The following is a 25,036-nucleotide window of genomic DNA, read 5'->3' as shown; positions in this document are numbered from 1 at the left end:
ATGTACCAGGCCATCCTATTTGTTGTATTCTAACAATGTCTGGGTAGGGATATGGATAATAAGTGAAAATTAATAATTTGTACTAGAAAATAAATTCGTCTTTGCATTTTATTCATTTGAAGAAATGTGGATCTTTATCGGAATGGGGGTGTGGGAGAACAGGGCGGGTAAAACTAACATTCATTAGTTATTACGAGAAAACGAATCGTTATATAAGTTGTATAATGAGCTATTGTCTTTTTTAAAAGTATTTTTTAAAATGTTTTTCTTGTTCCTCGTGATGCAATCCGGATACAATTGCCATCAAGCAGTAGACTCTAGTTCGCTGAAACTTGCTTGACTTAGCTTTTGGTCTACTGGTCTACTATAGCCTACTGTTCTGTACACATATCTCAACACCGATTAAAAACAAAAATCGAGGATGGCATCTGCAATAAGCCTAAACATCATGAGGACTAATAGGTCTAATGGAGCTGATAGATTTTACGGGAGACGGATAATTTCCCAATCATCCTATACGTTGGGTTGCATTCAATTATCAGCTGATCCTTTCATCTTGAAATGTGAGTTTCTGTATTTTGGCTTGAATCTTTTTAGTTTTTATCCCATTGAATGAATAGCCTCCAGTCACGAATAGAGTTAGAGACATATAAACTAGCCCTCTATCATACACGTTACCTTATATGTGTAACTCTTCCTTGACTCTCTCCTACCTGATATGTTCTGAACGTAGCTTGTCATGGGAATTGGTTCCTCTTCTTATCTTATATATTACAGACGTTACTTCAAAAAAGAAGATAATTACGTCCTACACATTTCACGTGTCAATCTAGTCATACATGTTAATCAGTGGCTTAAACTCTGCTAAGTCGTTGGTTTTCCTGGCTGATTCAGGCAACCCATCCCATTCTCTGATGGCACTAAGGAAAAAGGAGCACTTGTGCGACTTTGTTCTAGCGTATGGACTAGGAAATGAGCATCTATCTTTGTCTTTCTGAGTATTTCATTAGGTTTTGTTTTTCTATTTGTAAATTAAGGTTTAGTATTTTATGTATTATAGCTACTTTACTTTTTCTTTTCTGTCCTGAAGTGTCAAGTTTAGTTTAGTGATTTTACTAATGGTTTAACTCTTTCACAAGTACACGGCGCACACATCTCTTTTTTTTTTCCCACTAGTAAGTGTCTATGTATTTGGTTCAAAAGTAGGCTATAAAGCTCGAGTATTCTGGGATACATCCGACAGACAAAATATATTTCACTCTATTAAAACTAATATCTGAATATAGTCTAATGTGACGGGGCCATACATTCTTATATCTTCTTTTTGTATTCTCCCTAGACATAGACCTAGATAGCTTATTCGATTAAGATCTAATCTTTCGTTATACTTAGAATCTATATTAAAAAAAAAAAATCCGTCCCAATGTGCCAAGTCACATGTTCCTTTTCATAAAGATCACAATTGTCCTTGGGGCTTTTTTTTTCCTTCTGTACCGAGTGTCTCTTTATTTGTAATGCAAGAGTAGTGACCAATCAATAGAAAGAACAGAGTCACACCCTCCAGGCAACGATTTTCATTGGTTCAAACAACTGTCATCGACCAAACCCACAAATATTTTAATATTACCCCCCCCCCCTTCTTTTTTCCCAACAAAGTTGGTATTTATTTAAGAAACAACTGAACCTTAACTTTCCAGGTGCCCTGGTCCAACGTATGGTCAACGTGTAACAGCCAGCCACTGACTAGTTGGGTAAGTTGACATGTTTTGTTTACATTTTGTAAATGTGTAGGCTATTTAACTGACTCGTTCGGATTACAATTAGAGCGAGAACGTTAATTTGTCCCAAGTACGCTCACTTTTAACTGATTAAAGCCAAGAATGTGAAACAAAAAGCTCTACAACTATAAATATTAAATGCTAGAAAATAATGTTTTCATTTTGTTAATTAAACTCTTATATGAGAACATCTGGACTTTGTAGCCTACATTATGCTTTGAAAAATGACTGAAATATTTGTATTGCTGTTATTATTAGTTAAAAGTCACGCTAGTTTCAAAACACATACATATTAAACCAGTTATAAATGACTTAAAATTATGTTCACTTCTTGTACAAAGTGCTTTAAATATTTAATGTTTAGAAAATATCCAAATTTTCTGACTTGCAATATGTGATGGGAAGGAGATATAAATATAATAATATCTTGTCGCACAGTTTACCTCCCCTCCTGTAATTTTAAGTAGGCCCTAACACATCGTTCATGCTAGACACAAAGATTTGAACTAGACTATTCAGAACTAGATCAACGAATTTGTGCATGAGAGTTACTCTCCCCTCTCCCTATACACTCTCACTTTGCTTCGTATGTTAGATCTTTTGATTAGTTAAGTCTAGGCCTATACATTAACCTCGCTCCCCCGAGGGAAAACAAGTGCAGTAGGGTAAATCCGCTTCGAACATTGGCCTGACAAGATTCAAACAAGATGATGCAACATAATGTATAGGTATATGTTGTATAGTTTTGAGTGGATATAATACTTTTATTTTTAAAAAAGCACTGAAGGAAGTTTATTCTAAGTGTTTGTATTCAAAATTCTAGGATAGATAAAAACATCCTGTTCATGCCACGCCACATATTTGTTTCCTCTATATTCTATACTGTGTTTAACATCAAGCCGCTCAGTTCTATCCTGTATATATTACGTCAAAACTTCACTGACAAAATTAGACGCAAAGTGAGTTAATTACAAAATATATATTACAATTTTTTTCTTCTGAAAGTGGTCTCCCTTCACTTAGTTAAATCCGCCAGGATTCTCATTTGGTGCCAAACTTCAACTTGAACTTGACAAGTCGGTCAAGTCAAAAATCGCTTGTTGACTCTTTAATTGTAAAAACATGTTTATGTTAAATATTCCCGGATTAAATTTTTGACAGACGTAGTTAATTCAAAGCATGTGCGATCAAACCTAAATATCCAGATCTCATTCATTCCATTCATTTACTTCCTGGTGAAAATATTTCATCTGCATCACATTTTCACCCTTGTTAGATATCCAGATTAGGGTGATATCTAGACTACGCTTTCTTGTGTGATGCTTAAATTTCGTTATTTTGGAGATATACAGACAGTACTAACTTCCTTTGGGTAATGTACAGACAGTACTAAATTACTACCCTGTGGGATGATCGGAGAATACTAAGTCACACTCCTTTGTGGGATGTACAGATAAATCCATTCCTTATTTAGGTCCAGCGCATATAAAAGATTCCTGCACGTCTGTTGCAGACAATTCAGCAAGAATGGGTCTTACCATAAACAGAGAGAAGAGCAAGGTGTTCAAGATAAAGGCATCCAACAATACACCCATTACAGTCCAAGGTGAGGAGCTGGAAGAGGTGGAAAGCTTCACCTATCTCGGCAGAATCATAGACCACCATGGAGGAACAGATGCAGATGTCAGAACCCGCATTGGTAAAGCTCGAGCAGCCTTCCATCAGCTGAAGAACACCTGGGGATCTAGGGAAATAAGCACCACCACCAAGATTAGGCTCTTTAACACCATTGTTAAGCCAGTACTGCTTTATGGAGAACCGCCATCACCACCATGAAAAAAATCCAGGTATTCATCAATACCTGCCTGATGAAGATTCTTATGATCCGCTGGCCAGACAAAATCTCGAATGAGGAACTATGGCAAAGAACAAAGCAGCAATCCATTGAAGTAGATATCCTTTAGAGACGCTGGAGATGGATAGGTCACACCCTTCGCAAGCCTGCATCCAACATAACAAGGCAAGCTCTAACCTGGAACCCCCAAGGAAAGAGGAAGAGGGGACAGCCTAGGAATACATGGCGTCGTGATTTGGAAGCAGATGCCAAGCATACGGGCAAGACGTGGGGACTGTTGTAGAGACTCGCCCAGAACCGAGATGCCTGGAGGAAGCTAGTTTGGTGGCCTATGCCCCAGAAGGGACAGAGATGAGATGATCATGTCTGTTGTGTGGAGCAGACCCACAAGTAATTTGCAGTCTTACGACAGTTACAATCAAGATATAGATCTAGATGCATGTGGTCCCGTGTTCTATAAATCTACATACCATGAGCTACACTTACACAATCTGAGATACTTTCTCGTAGAACTATTTTATTTCATCTGAGTTAATTAATGGTCTCAGGACTTACAACATACCATTCTCTCATGTCCTACCCTAACCAGACTTACAACATATCATTCTCACATGTCCTACCCTATACAGACTTACAACATATCATTCTCACATGTCCTACCCTATACATACTTACAACATACCATTCTCACATGTGCTACCCTAACCAGACTTACAACATATCATTCTCACATGTCCTACCCTATACAGACTTACAACATACCATTCTCACATGTCCTACCCTAACCAGACTTACAACATACCATTCTCACATGTCCACCCTATACAGAATTACAACATACCATTCTCACATGTCCTACCCTACCAAGACTTACAACACACTATTCTCACATGTCCTACCCTACCAAGACTTACAACATACCATTCTCACATGTCCTACCCTACCAAGACTTACAACACACTATTCTCTCATGTCCTACCCTACCAAGACTTACAACATACCATTCTCACATGTCCTACCCTACCAAGACTTACAACATACCATTCTCACATGTCCTACCCTACCAAGACTTACAACACACTATTCTCTCATGTCCTACCCTACCAAGACTTACAACATACCATTCTCACATGTCCTACCCTACCAAGACTTACAACATACCATTCTCACATGTCCTACCCTACCAAGACTTACAACACACTATTCTCTCATGTCCTACCCTACCAAGACTTACAACACACTATTCTCTCATGTCCTACCCTACCAAGACTTACAACACACTATTCTCTCATGTCCTACCCAACAAATACACATTTTTTAAAGTGTGCTCTCAGCGGAGCGACTGTTAAATAAAGGGAGATAATGGATTTCATTAAGCCTAAAGCGCTATCACATCAGATCAGATCAACTTTATGTCAATTATTTGAATTAATCTAATTTCTTAATACACTTTTTAAAATTAACAATCCATAAAGTATAGAGACGGCTGTGTGTTCAAATAAGAACCCAGCTCTTGTTCTCATACAAATAACATAATAATGGCTACAATCAAGCTTACATCGGGGTTGGACACAAAAAAAAGTCAATACCACCAGTTCGACATGTGTGCGCAGCTCTAGGGAGACACTCAGTAGGCAGCTTAACAAAATACAACCGTGACGGTGTGGTTCCCAACTAGGTTTGTCACGACTAGACACACATAGAAACTTGGTTTTCTTTTTGTAAGTTGTCCTTTCAGTAAGACTGGTTTGAACTGGTACTATTACTTGCCTTACTAAACTACTTGCCTTTCCGATAATTGACAATACAAAAAAAAAAAAAAAGATAAGATAGTAGCCTAAATCTTTAATTAAAACCCCATAGCGATTTCAATACGGATTCTAATTTTCATCATCAGCTGAATGTGTTCTTCTAGTCATTCAAATCTCGACTACTGACATTTTAAAAGATGTGTTCTCTTGAGTAGCCTTTTGTTTGTTTAAGGTCCTTTGTGTAATGGATGTGGGGGAGTTTGCACACATTCATTTCACCTCAACGTCTAGTGAAAAAAAAAAGCCCGTGTTAACTAATTGGACCTAATTATCATTCGGCTACTCCGGGCTGATTTTGTCACATTGCTACGATTGGCTGCAGCAAATATTAATTTATAATTGTATTTGATTTATAAGGTACTTTCCAATAGCCTTTTCTTAATACGAGTTTCTTTAAACCTCTAGGTCTATATAGATCTAGTTCCTTGGTCTGACAAGGAAAGAAATGCCGAGCCTATTATTTTTCAAAGATTATATCAACTCACTCTGTCTGTCAGATAAAAAGTTTGTACATGTTATTTCTCCCACACCCAATGTCGGATCAAGGTGACATTTTGCACACTTATTTCTTTCACCTGACAAATCACGAATAAAAAAAAAACCAATTAGATAATTAACTATTGTTAATTAATTATTTTGTTTGGTATTGAACAAGGGAAAAAAAAAGGACTTCTCTGGTACAGTGGTTAGTGTATTGGCTTAACGATGCTAGAGCTCATCGAGTTCAAATCCTGGTCGCTCAATTTTTTTTTCTCCATAAATTCATTTAAAAAGCGATCACGGTAATATTGCCCCCCCCCCTTTCCTCCCTAACTGACCCACACAAGTGATAGAATCAAAGCGTAGTGAGAAAGTTAAAAGCATGACATTGAGCCACACACAAGTGATAGAATCAAAGCGTAGTGAGAAAGTTAAAAGCATGACATTGAGCCACACACAAGTGATAGAATCAAAGCGTAGTGAGAAAGTTAAAAGCATGACATTGAGCCACACACAAGTAATAGAATCAAAGCGTAGTGAGAAAGTTAAAAGCATGACATTGAGCCACACACAAGCGATAGAATCAAAGAGTAGTGAGAAAGTTAAAAGCATGACATTGAGCCACACACAAGTGATAGAACCAAAGCGTAGTGAGAAAGTTAAAAGCATGACATTGAGCCACACACAAGTGATAGAATCAAAGCGTAGTGAGAAAGTTAAAAGCATGACATTGAGCCACACACAAGTAATAGAATCAAAGCGTAGTGAGAAAGTTAAAAGCATGACATTGAGCCACACACAAGTGATAGAATCAAAGCGTAGTGAGAAAGTTAAAAGCATGACATTGAGCCACACACAAGTGATAGAATCAAAGCGTAGTGAGAAAGTTAAAAGCATGACATTGAGCCACACACAAGCGATAGAATCAAAGAGTAGTGAGAAAGTTAAAAGCATGACATTGAGCCACACACAAGTGATAGAACCAAAGCGTAGTGAGAAAGTTAAAAGCATGACATTGAGCCACACACAAGTGATAGAATCAAAGCGTAGTGAGAAAGTTAAAAGCATGACATTGAGCCACACACAAGCGATAGAATCAAAGAGTAGTGAGAAAGTTAAAAGCATGACATTGAGCCACACACAAGTGATAGAACCAAAGCGTAGTGAGAAAGTTAAAAGCATGACATTGAGCCACACACAAGTGATAGAATCAAAGCGTAGTGAGAAAGTTAAAAGCATGACATTGAGTCACACACAAGTGATAGAATCAAAGCGTAGTGAGAAAGTTAAAAGCATGACATTGAGCCACACACAAGTGATAGAATCAAAGCGTAGTGAGAAAGTTAAAAGCATGACATTGAGCCACACACAAGTGATAGAATCAAAGCGTAGTGAGAAAGTTAAAAGCATGACATTGAGCCACACACAAGTGATAGAATCAAAGCGTAGTGAGAAAGTTAAAAGCATGACATTGAGCCACACACAAGTAATAGAATCAAAGCGTAGTGAGAAAGTTAAAAGCATGACATTGAGCCACACACAAGCGATAGAATCAAAGAGTAGTGAGAAAGTTAAAAGCATGACATTGAGCCACACACAAGTGATAGAACCAAAGCGTAGTGAGAAAGTTAAAAGCATGACATTGAGCCACACACAAGTGATAGAATCAAAGCGTAGTGAGAAAGTTAAAAGCATGACATTGAGCCACACACAAGTAATAGAATCAAAGCGTAGTGAGAAAGTTAAAAGCATGACATTGAGCCACACACAAGTGATAGAATCAAAGCGTAGTGAGAAAGTTAAAAGCATGACATTGAGCCACACACAAGTGATAGAATCAAAGCGTAGTGAGAAAGTTAAAAGCATGACATTGAGCCACACACAAGCGATAGAATCAAAGAGTAGTGAGAAAGTTAAAAGCATGACATTGAGCCACACACAAGTGATAGAACCAAAGCGTAGTGAGAAAGTTAAAAGCATGACATTGAGCCACACACAAGTGATAGAATCAAAGCGTAGTGAGAAAGTTAAAAGCATGACATTGAGCCACACACAAGCGATAGAATCAAAGAGTAGTGAGAAAGTTAAAAGCATGACATTGAGCCACACACAAGTGATAGAACCAAAGCGTAGTGAGAAAGTTAAAAGCATGACATTGAGCCACACACAAGTGATAGAATCAAAGCGTAGTGAGAAAGTTAAAAGCATGACATTGAGTCACACACAAGTGATAGAATCAAAGCGTAGTGAGAAAGTTAAAAGCATGACATTGAGCCACACACAAGTGATAGAATCAAAGCGTAGTGAGAAAGTTAAAAGCATGACATTGAGCCACACACAAGTAATAGAATCAAAGCGTAGTGAGAAAGTTAAAAGCATGACATTGAGCCACACACAAGTGATAGAATCAAAGCGTAGTGAGAAAGTTAAGCATGACATTGAGCCACACAAGTGATAGAATCAAAGCGTAGTGAGAAAGTTAAAAGCATGACATTGAGCCACACAAGTGATAGAATCAAAGCGTAGTGAGAAAGTTAAAAGCATGACATTGAGCCACACACAAGTGATAGAATCAAAGCGTAGTGAGAAAGTTAAAAGCATGACATTGAGCCACACACAAGTGATAGAATCAAAGCGTAGTGAGAAAGTTAAAAGCATGACATTGAGCCACACACAAGCGATAGAATCAAAGCGTAGTGAGAAAGTTAAAAGCATGACATTGAGCCACACACAAGTGATAGAATCAAAGCGTAGTGAGAAAGTTAAGCATGACATTGAGCCACACAAGTGATAGAATCAAAGCGTAGTGAGAAAGTTAAAAGCATGACATTGAGCCACACACAAGTGATAGAATCAAAGCGTAGTGAGAAAGTTAAAAGCATGACATTGAGCCACACAAGTGATAGAATCAAAGCGTAGTGAGAAAGTTAAAAGCATGACATTGAGCCACACACAAGTGATAGAATCAAAGCGTAGTGAGAAAGTTAAAAGCATGACATTGAGCTACACAAAAACAATTGGTTACATTTCTAATCGCACAGATTTATTATTGTTAGTCTGGATCTATTACAAATTAAATTACATGATTGATCCAAACTAATTGATACAATTAATAATTACAATTAATAATTGATTAACATAAGCTTTGTTTTTTAAAAGTATTTTAAAAAATGTTCTTGTTGTTTGATTGTGATATAGATTTACACATTTTGAAAGTGTTGTTTTTTTAAAGGCTCTAGTTTCCTTAAGTCTCATTTGTTCTATTGATGTAGTCTACTCTTTAGTTCACAACCTTTGAAATACTCCATTGAGGCAAGTCTCCACTGAGGCAAGTCTCCACCTAGGCAAGTCTCCACTGAGGCAAATGAAAATGAACGTTATCGCTGGCCAGCTGAAGCGGGCTGTCAGCCTTGGAACAAAATTTCCTTTGGGCAAGCAGCTATCAACGTACCGACCAAAGGTCCCAGTACGACCAAAGAAGGAAGTACTGACGGCAATGTCATCCAAACGCAGTAGTCATGGTTACTACCGCGATGTTGAAAGTCGACCCAGGATACTTATAACAGGTGAAGTCCTATAGTCTAGCTCTAATGGAGATCAGAAGAATGTGAGCGAAATGAAGGCTCTGGACTGTTTTCATTCGTTGAAACGATCCTTGTACAAAATGTTCATTGCTCTTCCTAAAGATCATTTGTTCCAAAGCATCTAGTGACCAGCGGGACATACTAGATAAACAATTGATCAAATCTCTTGAAAGGTGTTTTTATTAACATGGTATATAAATTGCAACATAAGCATTTTGAAGTCAATGAAAATGAATTAGTTCGTTGCTTTAAAAAAAAAAAGAGACTTTGGTTTTAGCTAAAAATAAGATCACAAAGATTAGGCCTATAACAATTGTACTTTTAATAAGTATTCAATAGTGTGTGTGTGTGTGTGTGTGTGTGTGTCGAGTACGAGTAGAATCAGTGTAATGATAAGATACGTAGGTGGCTTCTTACAAATGACACAAATGCAGGAGACTTCAAATTGACTTCAAATACAAATACCATCAATGGGAATGACGTACGTCATATAAAATAAATATAGACGACTTATTGGATAAACCAATAAACTCAGATAGGCCTCTTGGTAAATACTTGAATCCCTGAGACTGACATGAAAACATTTCATTTTTACCATCTAACACTGACTAGTCTGGTTTGAATTTGTTTTGTTTTCTGTCCACTAAAATGTATTCACTATTATCATAGACGAGATATTTCTATTTGCGTCGTTTGATTTCAGGCTCTTTAGGTCAGCTTGGGCCAGGTCTAGCTAGAATATTTAGGTAAGTGATGTGACAGGTTTATTCTAGGTTTAAGTGACCAGTCTGTTTGTTATCTGATTTGTCTGTCTATCAAATCGGACAAATTGTCTGTCAAACGTTTTGTCGTTGATCGTAGTAACGGTTGTATTGCATTATAAACTGTTTGTTGATCGGTCTGCCTGTTTAAATATCGCAGTTCTAAAAGGTTGCTACATGACAACTTCTTTAAAAATAACAAAACTTTTTTCTTTCTTTCAGAGAAAAATACGGTCGTGACAATGTCATCATGTCTGACATCAACAAAGCGTCAGAATCAGTGTTAGAGTCAGGTAGAGTAATCTCCCTTGTCAGATATTGGAAAAACAGCCTAATAAAATACTTAGAAAGATGCAAAGATAAAGAAACATTTTTATTTTATATGCCAGGACAAATCCTTTTTTTTTTTTTTGAAGTGCATTTACAACATATAGCGGGTGGCCTGAGTCAGCCAGTATAAATTAGAGACTTAGTAGCCTTTAAACCTTTACTAAAGATGAACGACTTGGTTTACACATGATTACGTGTTGGGCGTACATTTTTTTCACGAGTCAGATTATTTGGAGACGATTGTATAATATATAGAACAATAAAAACAGCACAAGATACAGAAATTTTACAAAGAGAATTAGACGAATTACAGAAATAGGAATCAAATTGGGCCTGTATTTCCACCCAAAAAATGTCAGTTAGTAAGAAAAAAAAAACTAAAACAAATTCCACTCATCTTATTCACGGTAAACCAATAAAACAGACTAAAAACGCAAAATACCTAGATGTTATAATAAACGAAAAACTGTGATGGAAACAAAGCATTAGGGTTTATTAAAAGAAATGTCTGTAAATCAAATAAGAACATAAAACTAAAATGTTATTTAACCTTGGTTAGGCCAAAATAGAATATGCATCCTCTGTTTGGGACTCAATAAACATTAAGAAACTGGAACAGACACAAAATTAGAGTAGTGAGATTCATAACAAACGAATATTCACATTTGACTAGAGTAACACCTTTATTAAAATCTCTAATTATAGAAAGCCTTCAAGATAGAAGACTCAAAAGCAAAGTAGCAATTATACATAAAACACTGAAACATAATCTTCAAATACAAAAACAAAATTTAAGACACAGAAAGACACAAAGATAAAGGCACATTCCTCATCCCATATGCTAGGACAAATTTGTACAAATGCTCCTTCTTCCCTAGTGCTATTAGATAGAGCATGGAATGGGTTACCTGAGCTAGGCAGGAAAACCAGTCACTTACCTGAATCTAGGTCATTGGTTAACATGCATGACTAGATGCATCACACGCAGGACGTAATCATCTTCTTTTTTGAAGTAACGTCTGTATTATAGAAGATAAGAAGATTTATAAATGTATTATTTCATAAATCCGAATAACGTCGGCAAATATGACTGAAGTTAATGAAGAAACTGCTTCATTTCCTAGTCGTAGTGAATCCAAACAAAACGCATTACTGTATTCCTCTAACCGCTGAATGGTTTTCATCAAGTGATTGCAGCTATGTTTGATAGTTTATTTGCGAAGCAATGATCTCGTGAAAAAAAAACCCTACAACAAACATAGGCCTACGTAACATTGAACACTTTATTTTTGTTTCTTTCCAGGTCCGTTCCTTTTTGCGGACGTGCTGGACATGCGGTCACTGCGAGAGATCTGTGTTAACTACGAGATCGACTGGCTGGTACATCTGAGTGCTCTGCTGAGTGCTGTGGGTGAGGCTAATGTCCCATTGGCCATGCAGGTCAACATTGAAGGCTTACACAACGTCCTTGAAGTGGCCAGAATGTACAAGTTAAAACTGTTCATTCCAAGCACTATTGGTCAGTTCTATGTCTTGTAGCTTCAACATACACGCGTCTATATATGTTGAGTGATGCATGCACAGTTTAAACACAAATATACTATATGAATTACACATCCTATGCATTTTAAGGGATATATGCACAATTTCAACAAAAAGAATAAATTGTAACCTTTTGGCAATGTGAAATGAATGCACATCTTTGGTGTGTGTGTAAGTTTCTTATACAAAAAATGGTTTGAACTTTGAACCATCCTTCAAATTTTACCTTAAAGATATTTTGTCAAAAAGTCATTGCATTGTCATTTTTCACAAGTGAATTGGGAGGTTTCAACCAAGTCGTTCATAACAACTCTCTGCACTTAGTTTGAAGATGTCGTTAAAATGTGTATTTGAGTGTCCACCACAAATTGGTAATAGATGTATTGGCAAATCTAGAGACTATTAGATCTAAGATTCTTTCCTGAAGGAACGCTGCAATTTTTAAAATATTACTTGTTTCAATGGTTATAATATTCTTCTAAACTCGATTCGTCGCTATCCATTAGGTTAATTAAATGCTGAAATTAACATTCTAATAGATGAAGATAGATAGTTGTAAAGGATTAATACAAATTCTGTTATATTTTTAGCTCAACATTTCTAATGGCTAATACAATCGCGATGCTTCAATCACTTAAAAAAAAATCTAAACTTTTATTCCAACTCACTCTTCTTCTCTTAGAGATAAATATCTCAGCATTTTTTTTAGCTTGCTGTTAACATATACCTTTTCTCACCTAGGTGCATTCGGTCCAGACTCACCTAGAAATCCCACACCGGACATGACCATTCAAAGGCCAAGGACAATTTATGGTGTTAGTAAAGTCCACGCTGAGCTGATGGGAGAAGTAAGACATACATTTGTACTCTAGTTACATTGAAGTATTTCTTCAACATTTAACAAGTGACTACAGTAAAGAACAGTTGCCTCATGTCCCCCTGAGCATGTTTGTAAAGACACAACTTTTGTGCATACATTTGAAATCTATTTTAGATTCTGAGCGTTAATTGTATGTATTTGTTGATCCATCACATTGAATTGAGTTCCTTGTTAATGTGAAACATTGGTTGAAATATTTACTGTCCTTCACTACAATGAAATATATTTGGGCCTGTTGATTATCTTAAATAAAAAAAAATACACACAAACACACACATCCATCTCTCTCTCTCTCTCTCACACACACACACAACACAAATGTTTGTTCCACACCAAAAGCGGAAGAGCTTACCAGCATCGTAAAAGTTCCCCTTTTCAGACCATAGGGCAGATGATGTTAAGGTCATCTGTTTTTTTTTGTCTAACGGTTAACGAGCAGGGTGTCATGTAGCCAGCACAACGACCAACCGCCTTTACTTTCCCCAACTTAACAGCATAGATCTAAATATAATCTGAGAGTACGCTACTTAGCGCATTTGTTCAATGGGAAATAACTAAAATAGTTTAATCTTAAGCACAGTTGGCTCTGTGCCTATAGTTTTTTAATGCTCTACTTGATACAGCTTTGAACTTTGACACCGATTTGTTTCAATGCCCTATTTGATACAGCTTTGAACTTTGATACCGATTTGTTTCAATGCCCTACTTGATACAGCTTTGAACTTTGACACCGATTCGTCACTTTCATGTATGAACAAGATGGGGCCATAGATGGAACTTTTATAAATACGAGTGCCCCCCCCCCCTCTATGACGCGTGCATTCACAAATGTCAAGTAAATATATACAAGATTTAGGCACCTAAAAGCTGACCACACACTGAATGCTACGCTACGGACCAAAAAACTTCTTCGGCTTATGCACAATAACGATTTAGTCTCTTAATACACCTGTACAATTTAGTCTTAGTTACAACTTGATACACCTGTACAATTTAGTCTTAGTTACAACTTGATACACCTGTACAATTTAGTCTCTGTTACAACTTGATACACCTGTACAATTTAGTCTTAGTTACAACTTGATACACCTGTACAATTTAGTCTTAGTTACAACTTGATACACATGTACAATTTAGTCTTAGTTACAACTTAATACACCTGTACAATTTAGTCTTAGTTACAACTTGATACACCTGTACAATTTAGTCTTAGTTACAACTTGATACACCTGTACAATTTAGTCTTAGTTACAACTTGATACACCTGTACAATTTAGTCTTAGTTACAACTTGATACACCTGTACAATTTAGTCTTAGTTACAACTTGATACACCTGTACAATTTAGTCTTAGTTACAACTTAATACACATGTACAATTTAGTCTTAGTTACAACTTGATACACCTGTACAATTTAGTCTTAGTTACAACTTAATACACCTGTACAATTTAGTCTTAGTTACAACTTGATACACCTGTACAATTTAGTCTATGCTACAACTGACACCTGGACGCTGATAATAAAAGAACTTAAATATACATTTTCAATGTTGCAGTATTACCAGCACAAGTTTGGTATCGACTTCAGATGTTTACGTTACCCCGGCGTGATATCAACAGACCAGCCAGGAGGTGGCACTACTGGTATGTAGTCCATGTTGAGCTAAAAATTGTCAAATAAACAAAAGTAGCACTATTTCTGCATATCAGAAATATATGTCTACTATCTGTTTGATATTTTCACCAGACTATGCATTGAAGATATTTCACGATGCTTTGACCACCAAAGTTCATATGTGTTTTTTAAAACCGGACACAAGACTCCCAATGATGTATATCGATGATCTGTTAACAGCCACTTGTGAATTTATGCAGGTCAGTGAATAAAATAGATAAACACAGTATTCGAATTATATTGTGTAATTAATGTGTTATTTAATTAAATTATGTAAATCTTGTTTTAAAAATTTAAATATTTTGCTTGTAGATTTGGACAGGTGATAATGCTAGAAACTTGTCCTCCTTCAACATACAAATAAACCTTTCCTTCTCTCCAGGTTCCTGAGAGTCGACTGTCTATGAGAACATACAACATTGGTGCGGTAGACTTTACGCCAGATGAACTAGCCCATGAAATTAGAAAATTTGTTCCCGAATTGGAAGTCGTTTACAAACCAGACCACAGACAGGCAATTGGTGGGTTCAGGTCTAGTTACGTTTTGTATTTGTTTTGGGTTCTAGTTAAATTCTCTGTTAACGTTATTCTGTACAACATATGGACTCTACTTACATTCTACATATTTGTTTTGGCGAAGCACGTAAGTTCTGTTTAAGTTCAATGTGTACTTTGGTTGTTGGGTGAATTCTCAAATACCATTTGTGTACACATTTAAGGCCGAGTATGTTATCTTAAATATCCTTGGCCATGTTGTACGTGTCTAATTTGACTACAAAGGTAAAGCTAGTGGTCGTCTAGATTTCTTCCACCAGTCTGCAAGTGAGCAACCCCCCCCCCCCCAACACACACCAATCTTTTTAAAAACTCGTGGAAATATCTTGAAAACAGGAAAAGAAAGACAACCCTGTAGTCATCCGTCTGACGTCACATGCCATTTCAACCAGCGTAAGTTTATTGACATCTCTTAGAGAAATATTGTCGCATGCTGCCATGCACTGCTAGAGAAGGTCGCGTAGAAGGACATGCTGCCATGCACTGCTAGAGAAGGTCGCGTAGAAGGACATGCTGCCATGCACTGCTAGAGTAGGTCTCGTAGAAGGTCATTGCTGCCAGGCACTGCTAGAGTAGGTCTCGTAGAAGGTCATTGCTGCCAGGCACTGCTAGAGTAGGTCTCGTAGAAGGTCATTGCTGCCAGGCACTGCTAGAGAAGGTCGCGTAGAAGGTTATTGCTGCCAGGCACTGCTAGAGTAGGTCTCGTAGAAGGTCATTGCTGCCAGGCACTGCTAGAGTAGGTCTCGTAGAAGGTCATTGCTGCCAGGCACTGCTAGAGTAGGTCTCGTAGAAGAGCATTGCTGCAGTATTATTCTGCTACCTAATATACTTGTCCAATTGTCATTAGCCTTTCCCTCTGCGAGGACTGAATTAAAATTTGAGATCCCTAGAAGTTTACATAAACTACCTAGGAGAGCTTTTTAAAAAAAATTACATGGAAACGGCAATGGTTCAAAAAAACTTAAAAGTATGACATATGGGAAAGGACCAATGGCGAACGCTTTTGTGCCAGTTTTTAGTTTAGAATTTATAACTCCGCAATGGTTAAACTTATTTAAAAAATGAAAACATCTGCGGACTCCTAAGCTATTGGGCGATAAAACTAAATTTGACTCTTTTTTCCATATCAGCTATTAAATTTATAATTCAAGTCAACTTACGGTAGGGGTCGGACCCAATCAGCGAACGCAATTTTCGCGGGAGTCATAATGAGCGAAAGGCCGTAAAAAATAGCGAAATAGCATGATAAAATATAGGAAATTATGCTTCAATTAGTTCTGTCATCTAACTTCTTCCATGAAGCATTATAACTATTGTCCTCCTTGTGGCATTAGGCCTAAAATTTTTTTCACTTTTCTTGTGCTCCACATCTCCTTTCTCTACTTGGAACATGATGTCTATATAGCCTACGAAACTTGCGATCAAATATTTTTTTTAAAGAAAGAAACTACAAAATTCTATCTCGCCTCCTCCCTATAGGCTAATCCATGCGTTTTACTCTCCATTTTATAATCTCTCGTTACTACGACTATTTTTTTTTTAAGAACACATGTTCAGTGCACTTAATCACCATCAACTCGATCCCCCCCACACATACACACACGCGCGCTGATTGACCCAAAGGCAGATCCCGAATGCGATGGATTGATGATGTATGGGAGGCAGATCTACAACAGCTTGGGTTTCGGGCATGGAGACGAAAGGCTCGGGAGAGATCTTGTAATTTTATACATGTATATTATATGGTAACTCTTATATTCATTACTAAATATATAGTTCGCGTTTTTTCCGCTCCTGAAATCGAATATTTTCTCCTGGAAAACTCTTGGAAATCTCCTGAAATCCTAATCTCAGAATGGTGGGGGAACCCTGTGAAAATGAATTCTGATCTTTTAAACATTTATACACATATTAATATCATTAATTAGTAACAAGAGGTTAAACAGCCAGTTACAAAAAAAGAAAACGGCAAAACAGAGGTCACCCCCCCGCCCCCGTATAGCCTAAGCCTAAGCGCTGTTAAGATCAACTGAAGCGTCATTTCACCCTCAATGGCACAGAGGAAAGTAACTGCCAGCATATGACCTCTGAGAGACTGTTGGAGAGCTGCGAGTCAAACATTTTAGACGGAAAGAAAATCCGTGAAAATATGCTGGTCGTAACTGGGCGTAGTCATGTGAAACACATACTGCACTCATCCTTAATCTTCGAAATCGAAGACATTGGGTTAAGGTTAAAAATAGGCCTATTATTTTAATATTTCAGTTTACAAACAATAACAATAGATAAGACAAAAAGAAAAACAGATTAAATCAGTCACTAAATTATCATTAAATGGCTTTTTAAGCTTATTATAGGGGCTTTCGCTGAATAGGTTTTCAGTTAAAAAGGTCATTTTGAGCGAACACCCCATAATATATTTTTTTCAACGGAATAAATAGCCTTTGCTATTATAGCTAACTATTTCCTCATCTATTTAGAAGTACAATATGCAAATTTTTTTCGGCCGATGTCCATTGATGCTTTAAAATCGTCTTAAGTTCGGACCTATTCTCGTTTATCCGGAAACGTTTTGAGAATGAAATTTCCATACATGTCAACTTTGACCTTCAGCTATGCTTTATTGTATGAGGGAAAACGAAAGTGAATATGTGGGAAATGTAGAAAAATGGACTCTTTGTAATACCATTTTATTAGTTCTGCAGTTACTTTTGAAATAAATAAGAATGGATAAAAATTACGGGGAGGTGTTCGCTTTATATGTCATTTCGCTGATGGGCCTTTCCTAAATAAATAGATAATACTAAAATGCAGAAGGACAAAGTTCAGAAAATAGAACGTTCTAGACACAGACCTATATAGATCTATAGAACTCAAGAGAATATAACAAAAAAATGTAACAATTCCAAGATGACTCTGCACGTCGTCAGTAGTTAGTAAAAAAAAACTTGTCTTTCAAAACGCTTGATATATAGGCTAGTGGAGCAGCGAACTTTAATGAAATAAATTTCTTTTAGTTTTCGTTACATACTGCTTATTAGACAATTCTTATAAAATACTGCTCATACATGTAGATCTATTTACCTTCGTTTAGATACTTTATAATAAATATAATTTTGTTTTGTGTTCTTTCTTTCTTTTTTTTATTCCTCAAAAGGATTAATTCATATATATATATATGTCTGTGGATAAATGACATAACATTACCAAAATTCAAAAACTTTCTTTCGTCTCATAGATCTAGGCCTAGGGTCAATGCTAACCGCAGAGGAAGCTTTCCTTGTACGAAGATTTCTCATTTCCTACAACATTACCTTCTCAAAGATTTAAAGTGGTGGCACAATGACTGTTGAATTAAAATGCTTCCGTTCAATAGTGACAGACTTAAATTAACTCTTTCCCGTCGCCCTATAAATCGCCTGTATTTTATAAGATAAGATAAGATCTTGAATCATCTTGCTTTCAACCCTAATGTTTTTTTTTTAAATATAAACGATTTTTCCCCATTCAATTGTAAACTCGTTGTTTCTATGGCCTTGTGTGGAAACTCGGGTCAAGGCCGATCTCAGGGTCAATGTACCAGACATTTGCAAGTTTTATCATGCATTCAATTCTATGTTTTGAAAGAAATGTTAGAAGAATAGTGTATGTCTGGTGACCTTGTGCAGCAGATGTCAAAACTTGGTTAAGTGAAATTTTTATTGTCAGGAGTCATGCGTTGCAGGACAGAAACAGATCAATACTTAAATCTGTTTCTGTGACCCACAAGCACGATTTTGTGTGTACAATGTGCTGCATTATACGTTTCTAAAACTCTTGATGTATACATGAATTAAAAAAATAACCCATGACTAATTATGTTCATTTCTAGTTAGACAAGACAATTTTAGGGGTCACTTGAAAAAAAAAAGAAAATGGATAAAAATCTGGCAGAAAGCAATGTTCCCAGAATTTTTCGAATCATAAAATCTAATCATCACATCACCTTCATCATGTTCTCATTGATCTGTTGTTCCAGTTTGTAGTAGTCTAATTAGTGTATCTACTGAAAAGTTGTACTTTATAAGCTAATTAATGTTTTAAAACAATTTTCAGCCTATGTGAAACACAAAACTTTTGGTTAATTGGCCTAACATATATAAATAAGGCGAGTGTCTTGAAGTTCAGAGATAAGGATCAGTGCAATAGTTCACGTGACTACGCAGATATGTCCAAACCTCCCTTAGCACTGTGGAGGGGGGATGGCGGTTGGTTAAAATCCAGGACCATCGAGACGACAGTCCAGTGCGCATACAACACGACCAGGCAGCCATTTGTCTTCTCTTTTCACCGTTTCAACTTGTCTTCTGTCGGTCAGGTTTATTTTTTTGGTCTCAAACGAATCCTCAAGAATCCTATAGACCACAAGGTCTAAAAGGGAACTTTACTTTTTACTTTTGTGTCAAATGTGTTCCGCGACCTTTGTAAGATTTCTCCAGCTGTCTCGCAGAAGCCATTTGATGCCAACATTTTCTCTAACCCACTGAAATCATTTTACGAATTTCTGATTTTTTTAAAACTGAAACCAAGAAAACACATTCACTATTAATTGAAGTGTAACGCTGAAAACGAATCCTCAATAAATTGTGAAATCTCCCATAGTGGCCTCTCCATTGTTAGACACCTTATTTATATAGGTTAGTTATTTAGCGACGCACCATAGAAGACGCATATTGAACGGGACTAGTGACGTTTGGGATATGTTGGGTTAGAGACCGGAAAATCAGTTAGCAATAGAATACTCCAGGGTAACGACGTGTTTAGTGACAGAGACTTCTACTGTGGCCTTTTATCAGAATAAATCCATATGAACTTGTTCATCATCGTTGACTACATCTCTTCACTAGTTAAAAACAGGTGTTGTTTCATTCTATATGTTTTGTTGGTCAACTACACGGAATACACCCGAACAATTACACCCAAACGCCTGCAGAGTAATTGGTTGACTTCAAGACAGCCTGAATAAGCAACATCACAGTGGCGACCCCGACGCTCGAAGCCGAACCTCGAAGCCGAACATCGAACCGGACCTCGAAGCAGAACGTTTACTCAGGTGAGGGTCGTGCACTCGAAGATAGAAGATTTCATCGGAGTACGGCTGAACACAGAATCATCGCAGAGTGACTTTGTTCTAGATCTACATGTTCTTGATCGTACGTTCAACGAGCCGTTAACTCAGGGTGACCTTCGTCAGGACAGTAATCATCGCAACGTCTGGTTGAGCAGACTTAACCAGTATATTATCAACGCCTGATCTTCATATGCTGAATCGACCTACAACCAGAGAAACCGTTCATTCATAACGGGTGAGAGATCGTTAGTGAACCTGTTGGACATATTCTTTCTTCGTCATAGGAGCCACATCGAGTATCAAGTTTTACCTCGTCAGTTTCGAGAAGGACAGTTTGCCCGCTGTCAGAAGTATTGTGAGTACTACAAGTTTGGTAGCTAACTAAATCGAAATCGCTCTGTCGTCTTACCCTTTGAGAGATTCTTGTGGAGCAGTTTGCTCATTGAACCGGTTGCTTGCCACTTTTATAACGGTCACTGTGTTTAACCTTTGGAAGGTTAGTGAAGTAATATTTAACAGTACTGAACATTGATTTATTTAGTATTCGTCGGTCTAGACCATATCTAGATTTGTTGATATTGAAGTTGTGGAAACAGCTACATCCACTTAATTTCGTTGAAAACCGTTAGTCGTATAACGGAACGTCGTCGGAGGTGACCTTGGTTTCACCTAGTCTACATTGGACAGTTTGGTCTAGTGAAGCAACGTACAACAGCAAACTTCGTCGTACTACCAGAGTAGCAGCAGAAGCAGTGAACTATTTTAGAAAACCGTTATTCGTCAGCCCAGATCAAGTCATCGTCAAGAAAGTCGTTATTCGTCAGCCCAGATCAAGTCATCGTCAAGAAAGCCGTTATTCGTCAGCCCAGATCAAGTCATCGTCAAGAAATTCGTTATTCGTCAGTCGTCCAGATCAAGTTGCCGTCAAGAGACTGTTATTTGTCAGTAGTCGTCTACACAAATCAAGTCATCGCCAGAAGAACCGTTAACCTATTCGTCAGTAACTGTGTACACAAAGTCGTCGGAACTACACATACGGTCATCAACAGTCGTCGAAGGAACTGAAACATTTTGCTGTGGCATATCAGGACATCTGTGGCATTACGTGGGATACTGGTAGCACCGGAGAACAGAGTCAGAACTGGAAGAGAGGCAGTGGAATTTGTTGTGATCTAGCATATTCGGGAGTCCGAACAAAGGGATCTTTCTTATCAAAAGCTAAGTGCCATTTTTCTTATTAGTATATGTTTAGATTGCCCTTAGAAATAGATTTTGTCTAAATTTGGTATGTTAGCCTGAGTAAAATTCAGGTGGTGCTGAAGCCTTAAACCCGTTCGGGGTAAAGACATAATTTAGATGAAAAGCTATATTATACGTTTAGGGTTGTAATTTGTTTTGTTTGTGTAAACGTCATATCCGTTGTTACCTAGTTACTTCGTGACGTTATCATTGTGTGCCATATTGTCATATCCCAACCCACAGCGATAGTCTCATTTAATTATTTCATTTGTTTATATTATTTTAAATTATTTATTTTTATTAATTTAATTAGATCTGTATTTTTTTTTCACTTAATGATAGAAAGATATAGGTTAGTTATTTAGCGACGCACCATAGAAGACGCATATTGAACGGGACTAGTGACGTTTGGGATATGTTGGGTTAGAGACCGGAAAATCAGTTAGCAATAGAATACTCCAGGGTAACGACGTGTTTAGTGACAGAGACTTCTACTGTGGCCTTTTATCAGAATAAATCCATATGAACTTGTTCATCATCGTTGACTACATCTCTTCACTAGTTAAAAACAGGTGTTGTTTCATTCTATATGTTTTGTTGGTCAACTACACGGAATACACCCGAACAATTACACCCAAACGCCTGCAGAGTAATTGGTTGACTTCAAGACAGCCTGAATAAGCAACATCACACCATACATTAGAACAATAACTTATGATTAGCTTGATTCTACGATATAAAAATAAGTATAGGCCTTCTACATATGTTCACAAATGCGCATCATAATACGAAAACAACACTTATCTTATTCATAATATAATAATGAGGTAACATGATCTTATTCAAAATGTAATACTTAGGTGGCAAGGTATACATTTTAAACTAAATTGTTCAACATGAACTCGTTTTGTTTCTTCTTGTAAAGATGCGATAGTGCTGACGACAACGTTAAGACTATGGGGATAGGGCGTCGGTTTAATATTGAAGGGTATATCATTAGGATAACCACATTTAGAAATGATCATGCTGGTTATCGATTTGTGAAATTTGATATGAAATGTAAAAATTAATAAACATAAAAGTACGAGTCAGCATTTGACACACTGCAAAAAATTAGAAACTTCAATAGCAAGTTGTTGTTTTTTAAAAGCCCTTACAATCAAGGGAAGTAAAAATATTTATTAGGTAATCACAGTTATGCTTTGATTATCTTTCTTTATTATTGTTTGTTTTACAATACTAGGTATAGGTCTGTTACAATGGAAACAATCTTAGAATCTAGTTGTCAACCTATTCCAATACCTTACCAAATACAAGTGTGCTATTTTAACAAAAGAATATATAATTGAGAATACAGCTAAAAAAAAAAAAAAAAAACATTTAGTATTAAAATAGTGTTTATGTTTAGGAAAAAAACGAAACTTTTTTATGCTTGAAAAATGTCACTCTCTCTTTAAGCTCTTTAAGAACAATTAATTTTTTTTATAAGCTGTGTGCAGTTTACAAGTTCCTGCATTTTTGCTGTAATCAGTGGTATAGTACTTAGTAGTACCAGAAATACCAAACAAATGGAGCAGTTAACATTCTAAACTTGACAAAAGGCAATTATCTGAAATTGCTTGCGAATAGTTGTAAGCTAGGACTTCACAACCACGTTTTGAAAGTGATGCCTGATTTTTTTTCTAACAAAGTGCTTTAATTGTCTTGAATATTTCTTTTTAAATTTGCAGCGGACTCTTGGCCACAAAAATTTGATTACAGTAACGCTGTCAAAGATTGGGGTTATCGACCTTTGTACAATCTGCCAACGTTGTGTGAAGTCATGTTTCAGTCGCTGATGCCCAAGTACAAGAACAGGAAAGATCAAATCTTGGAGGAAGTGAAAGAATAATAGTAAGAAGAACAACGTTGCAATTATGGGTGTTATACTCCTGTAAGTCATTAAGTAAACAAATATTTGGATATTCAATTACATTTATAATGTTGATGTCTGAGTGTATTCCTGAGTAAGCGTGTATAAGTGTGTGTGTGTGCATCTCTTCTGAAATTATCAACCAGTAGTGTTGAAATATTTGATCTCATGTACATTTATTTTTTATATATATCTGTCTACAATATATATTTTAAATATGTATTAAATTGTCATTTATGTTAAAGATCTGAGAAAAAGGAAATTATCTCCCTCTAAATACTGTTAAAAACGAGATTAATGTTGGTTTTTACATTGTTCATCACATTCTTCATCCATGAACAACGTGACATTTTGTTATTAATTCCTAAACCAGGGGTTCTCAACCTGTGGATCGCGACCCCCTTGGGGGTCGATTGACAATTTGCCAGGGGTCGCCAAAGACCATTGAAAAAATGGATTGTTATTGTCTATTCTTCAATTGCTGTGTGTGTGCGGGGGAGGGGGGTCGCGGCTAAGTGGGGGATTGTAAAAAGGGGTCGCCAAGCATAAAAGGTTCAGAACCGCTGTACCTAAACCACATCATCGGTTCATATTCACAATGTTTCACTATCAACTAAATGGTATGAAATCACTGTTATGACATTCCCCCCATTAGTTAAAATTTAAACGATTTTTAAACAAATATTTTTTTTTTTTTTATAATGGGCCCTACTATAAATGGTAGGCTATTATTGTTTAATAGACATTGTCAACCAATTTCACTACAACTGGCTAGCTGCTAGCTTATTAGAGCTTCTAGTTTTATTAAGAATCGTTTAAATTGAGTTTTGCATACCTAATTTTCGTACAAATATTTTTTTACATTTTTGTGGACTATATATTAATATGTAGATTATTTTGTAATTTTAATCATATCTTAATGTTACATTTTATTGTGTAAAGCGATGTATAAAATGTAAACATGTAAAAGACAATATCTATATAATTGCATCGTTTAGATTTTATTTAATTTGTTTGTTTGGTGAATTAAAATAAGTGAACATTTTGTTCATTAAAATAATAAAAAGCATTGCTTGACTTGTTCTTCATGTTAGTCGGTAAATTAAAGACTTGGGCATTCTGATAACTATTTTTTAAATGTATATAGACATAGATATATACATCCTAGTCTACAATGCCTGTGTTGTGAGCACTCTTCTTTATGGCAGTGAAAGCTGGTCAACATACATGTACCAAGAGCACAGATTGAATAGTTTCCACTTGCGCTGCCTGAGATGCATAATTCGCATCTCTTGGAGGGACCATGTCTCCAATCAGGAAGTTTTGAGATTGGCCAATATGAACAGCATGTATGCTCTCCTGACACAAAGAAGACTGCTCTGGCTCGGACATGTCACCCGCATGCTAGATGGTAGAATCCCGAAAGATATCTTATATGCTGAGCTTTTGAAGGGAGGCATACCAAAGGGCCGCACAAGACTAGCCTATAGAGATGTCTGCAAGCGAGATATGAGAGCCACATACA

The 25,036-nt window shown here is 36.7% G+C and overlaps 1 protein-coding gene across 1 annotated transcript; it reads left to right on the top strand.

The window, feature by feature from the left end:
- The first annotated feature begins 1,607 nt into the window (after positions 1-1,607).
- LOC106068911 (L-threonine 3-dehydrogenase, mitochondrial-like) lies at positions 1,608-24,577 on the top strand. Its single transcript, XM_056029756.1, has 10 exons — positions 1,608-1,751; positions 9,197-9,490; positions 10,212-10,254; positions 10,492-10,562; positions 11,903-12,118; positions 12,883-12,989; positions 14,577-14,664; positions 14,768-14,895; positions 15,078-15,216; positions 23,330-24,577. Exons 2-10 carry the CDS (start codon positions 9,289-9,291, stop codon positions 23,488-23,490), a joined length of 1,155 nt encoding a protein of 384 aa, XP_055885731.1. The 5' UTR covers positions 1,608-1,751; positions 9,197-9,288; the 3' UTR covers positions 23,491-24,577.
- Positions 24,578-25,036: the final 459 nt, after the last annotated feature.

This window comes from Biomphalaria glabrata, chromosome 5, assembly GCF_947242115.1.
Source record: "Biomphalaria glabrata chromosome 5, xgBioGlab47.1, whole genome shotgun sequence".
Lineage (NCBI taxonomy): Eukaryota > Metazoa > Mollusca > Gastropoda > Planorbidae > Biomphalaria > Biomphalaria glabrata.
Note: the sequence above shows the minus strand (reverse complement) of the source record. Positions and strands in the feature narration are given on the sequence as shown.

Coding starts and splice junctions, on each gene's coding strand:
- LOC106068911 (XM_056029756.1), top strand. CDS start 9,289: ATGAAAATGAACGTTATCGCTGGCCAGCTGAAGCGGGCTGTCAGCCTT. Junction 12,119..12,882: donor GTTCATTCCAAGCACTATTG/GTCAGTTCTATG, acceptor TTTCTCACCTAG/GTGCATTCGGTCCAGACTCA. Junction 14,665..14,767: donor GCCAGGAGGTGGCACTACTG/GTATGTAGTCCA, acceptor TATTTTCACCAG/ACTATGCATTGAAGATATTT.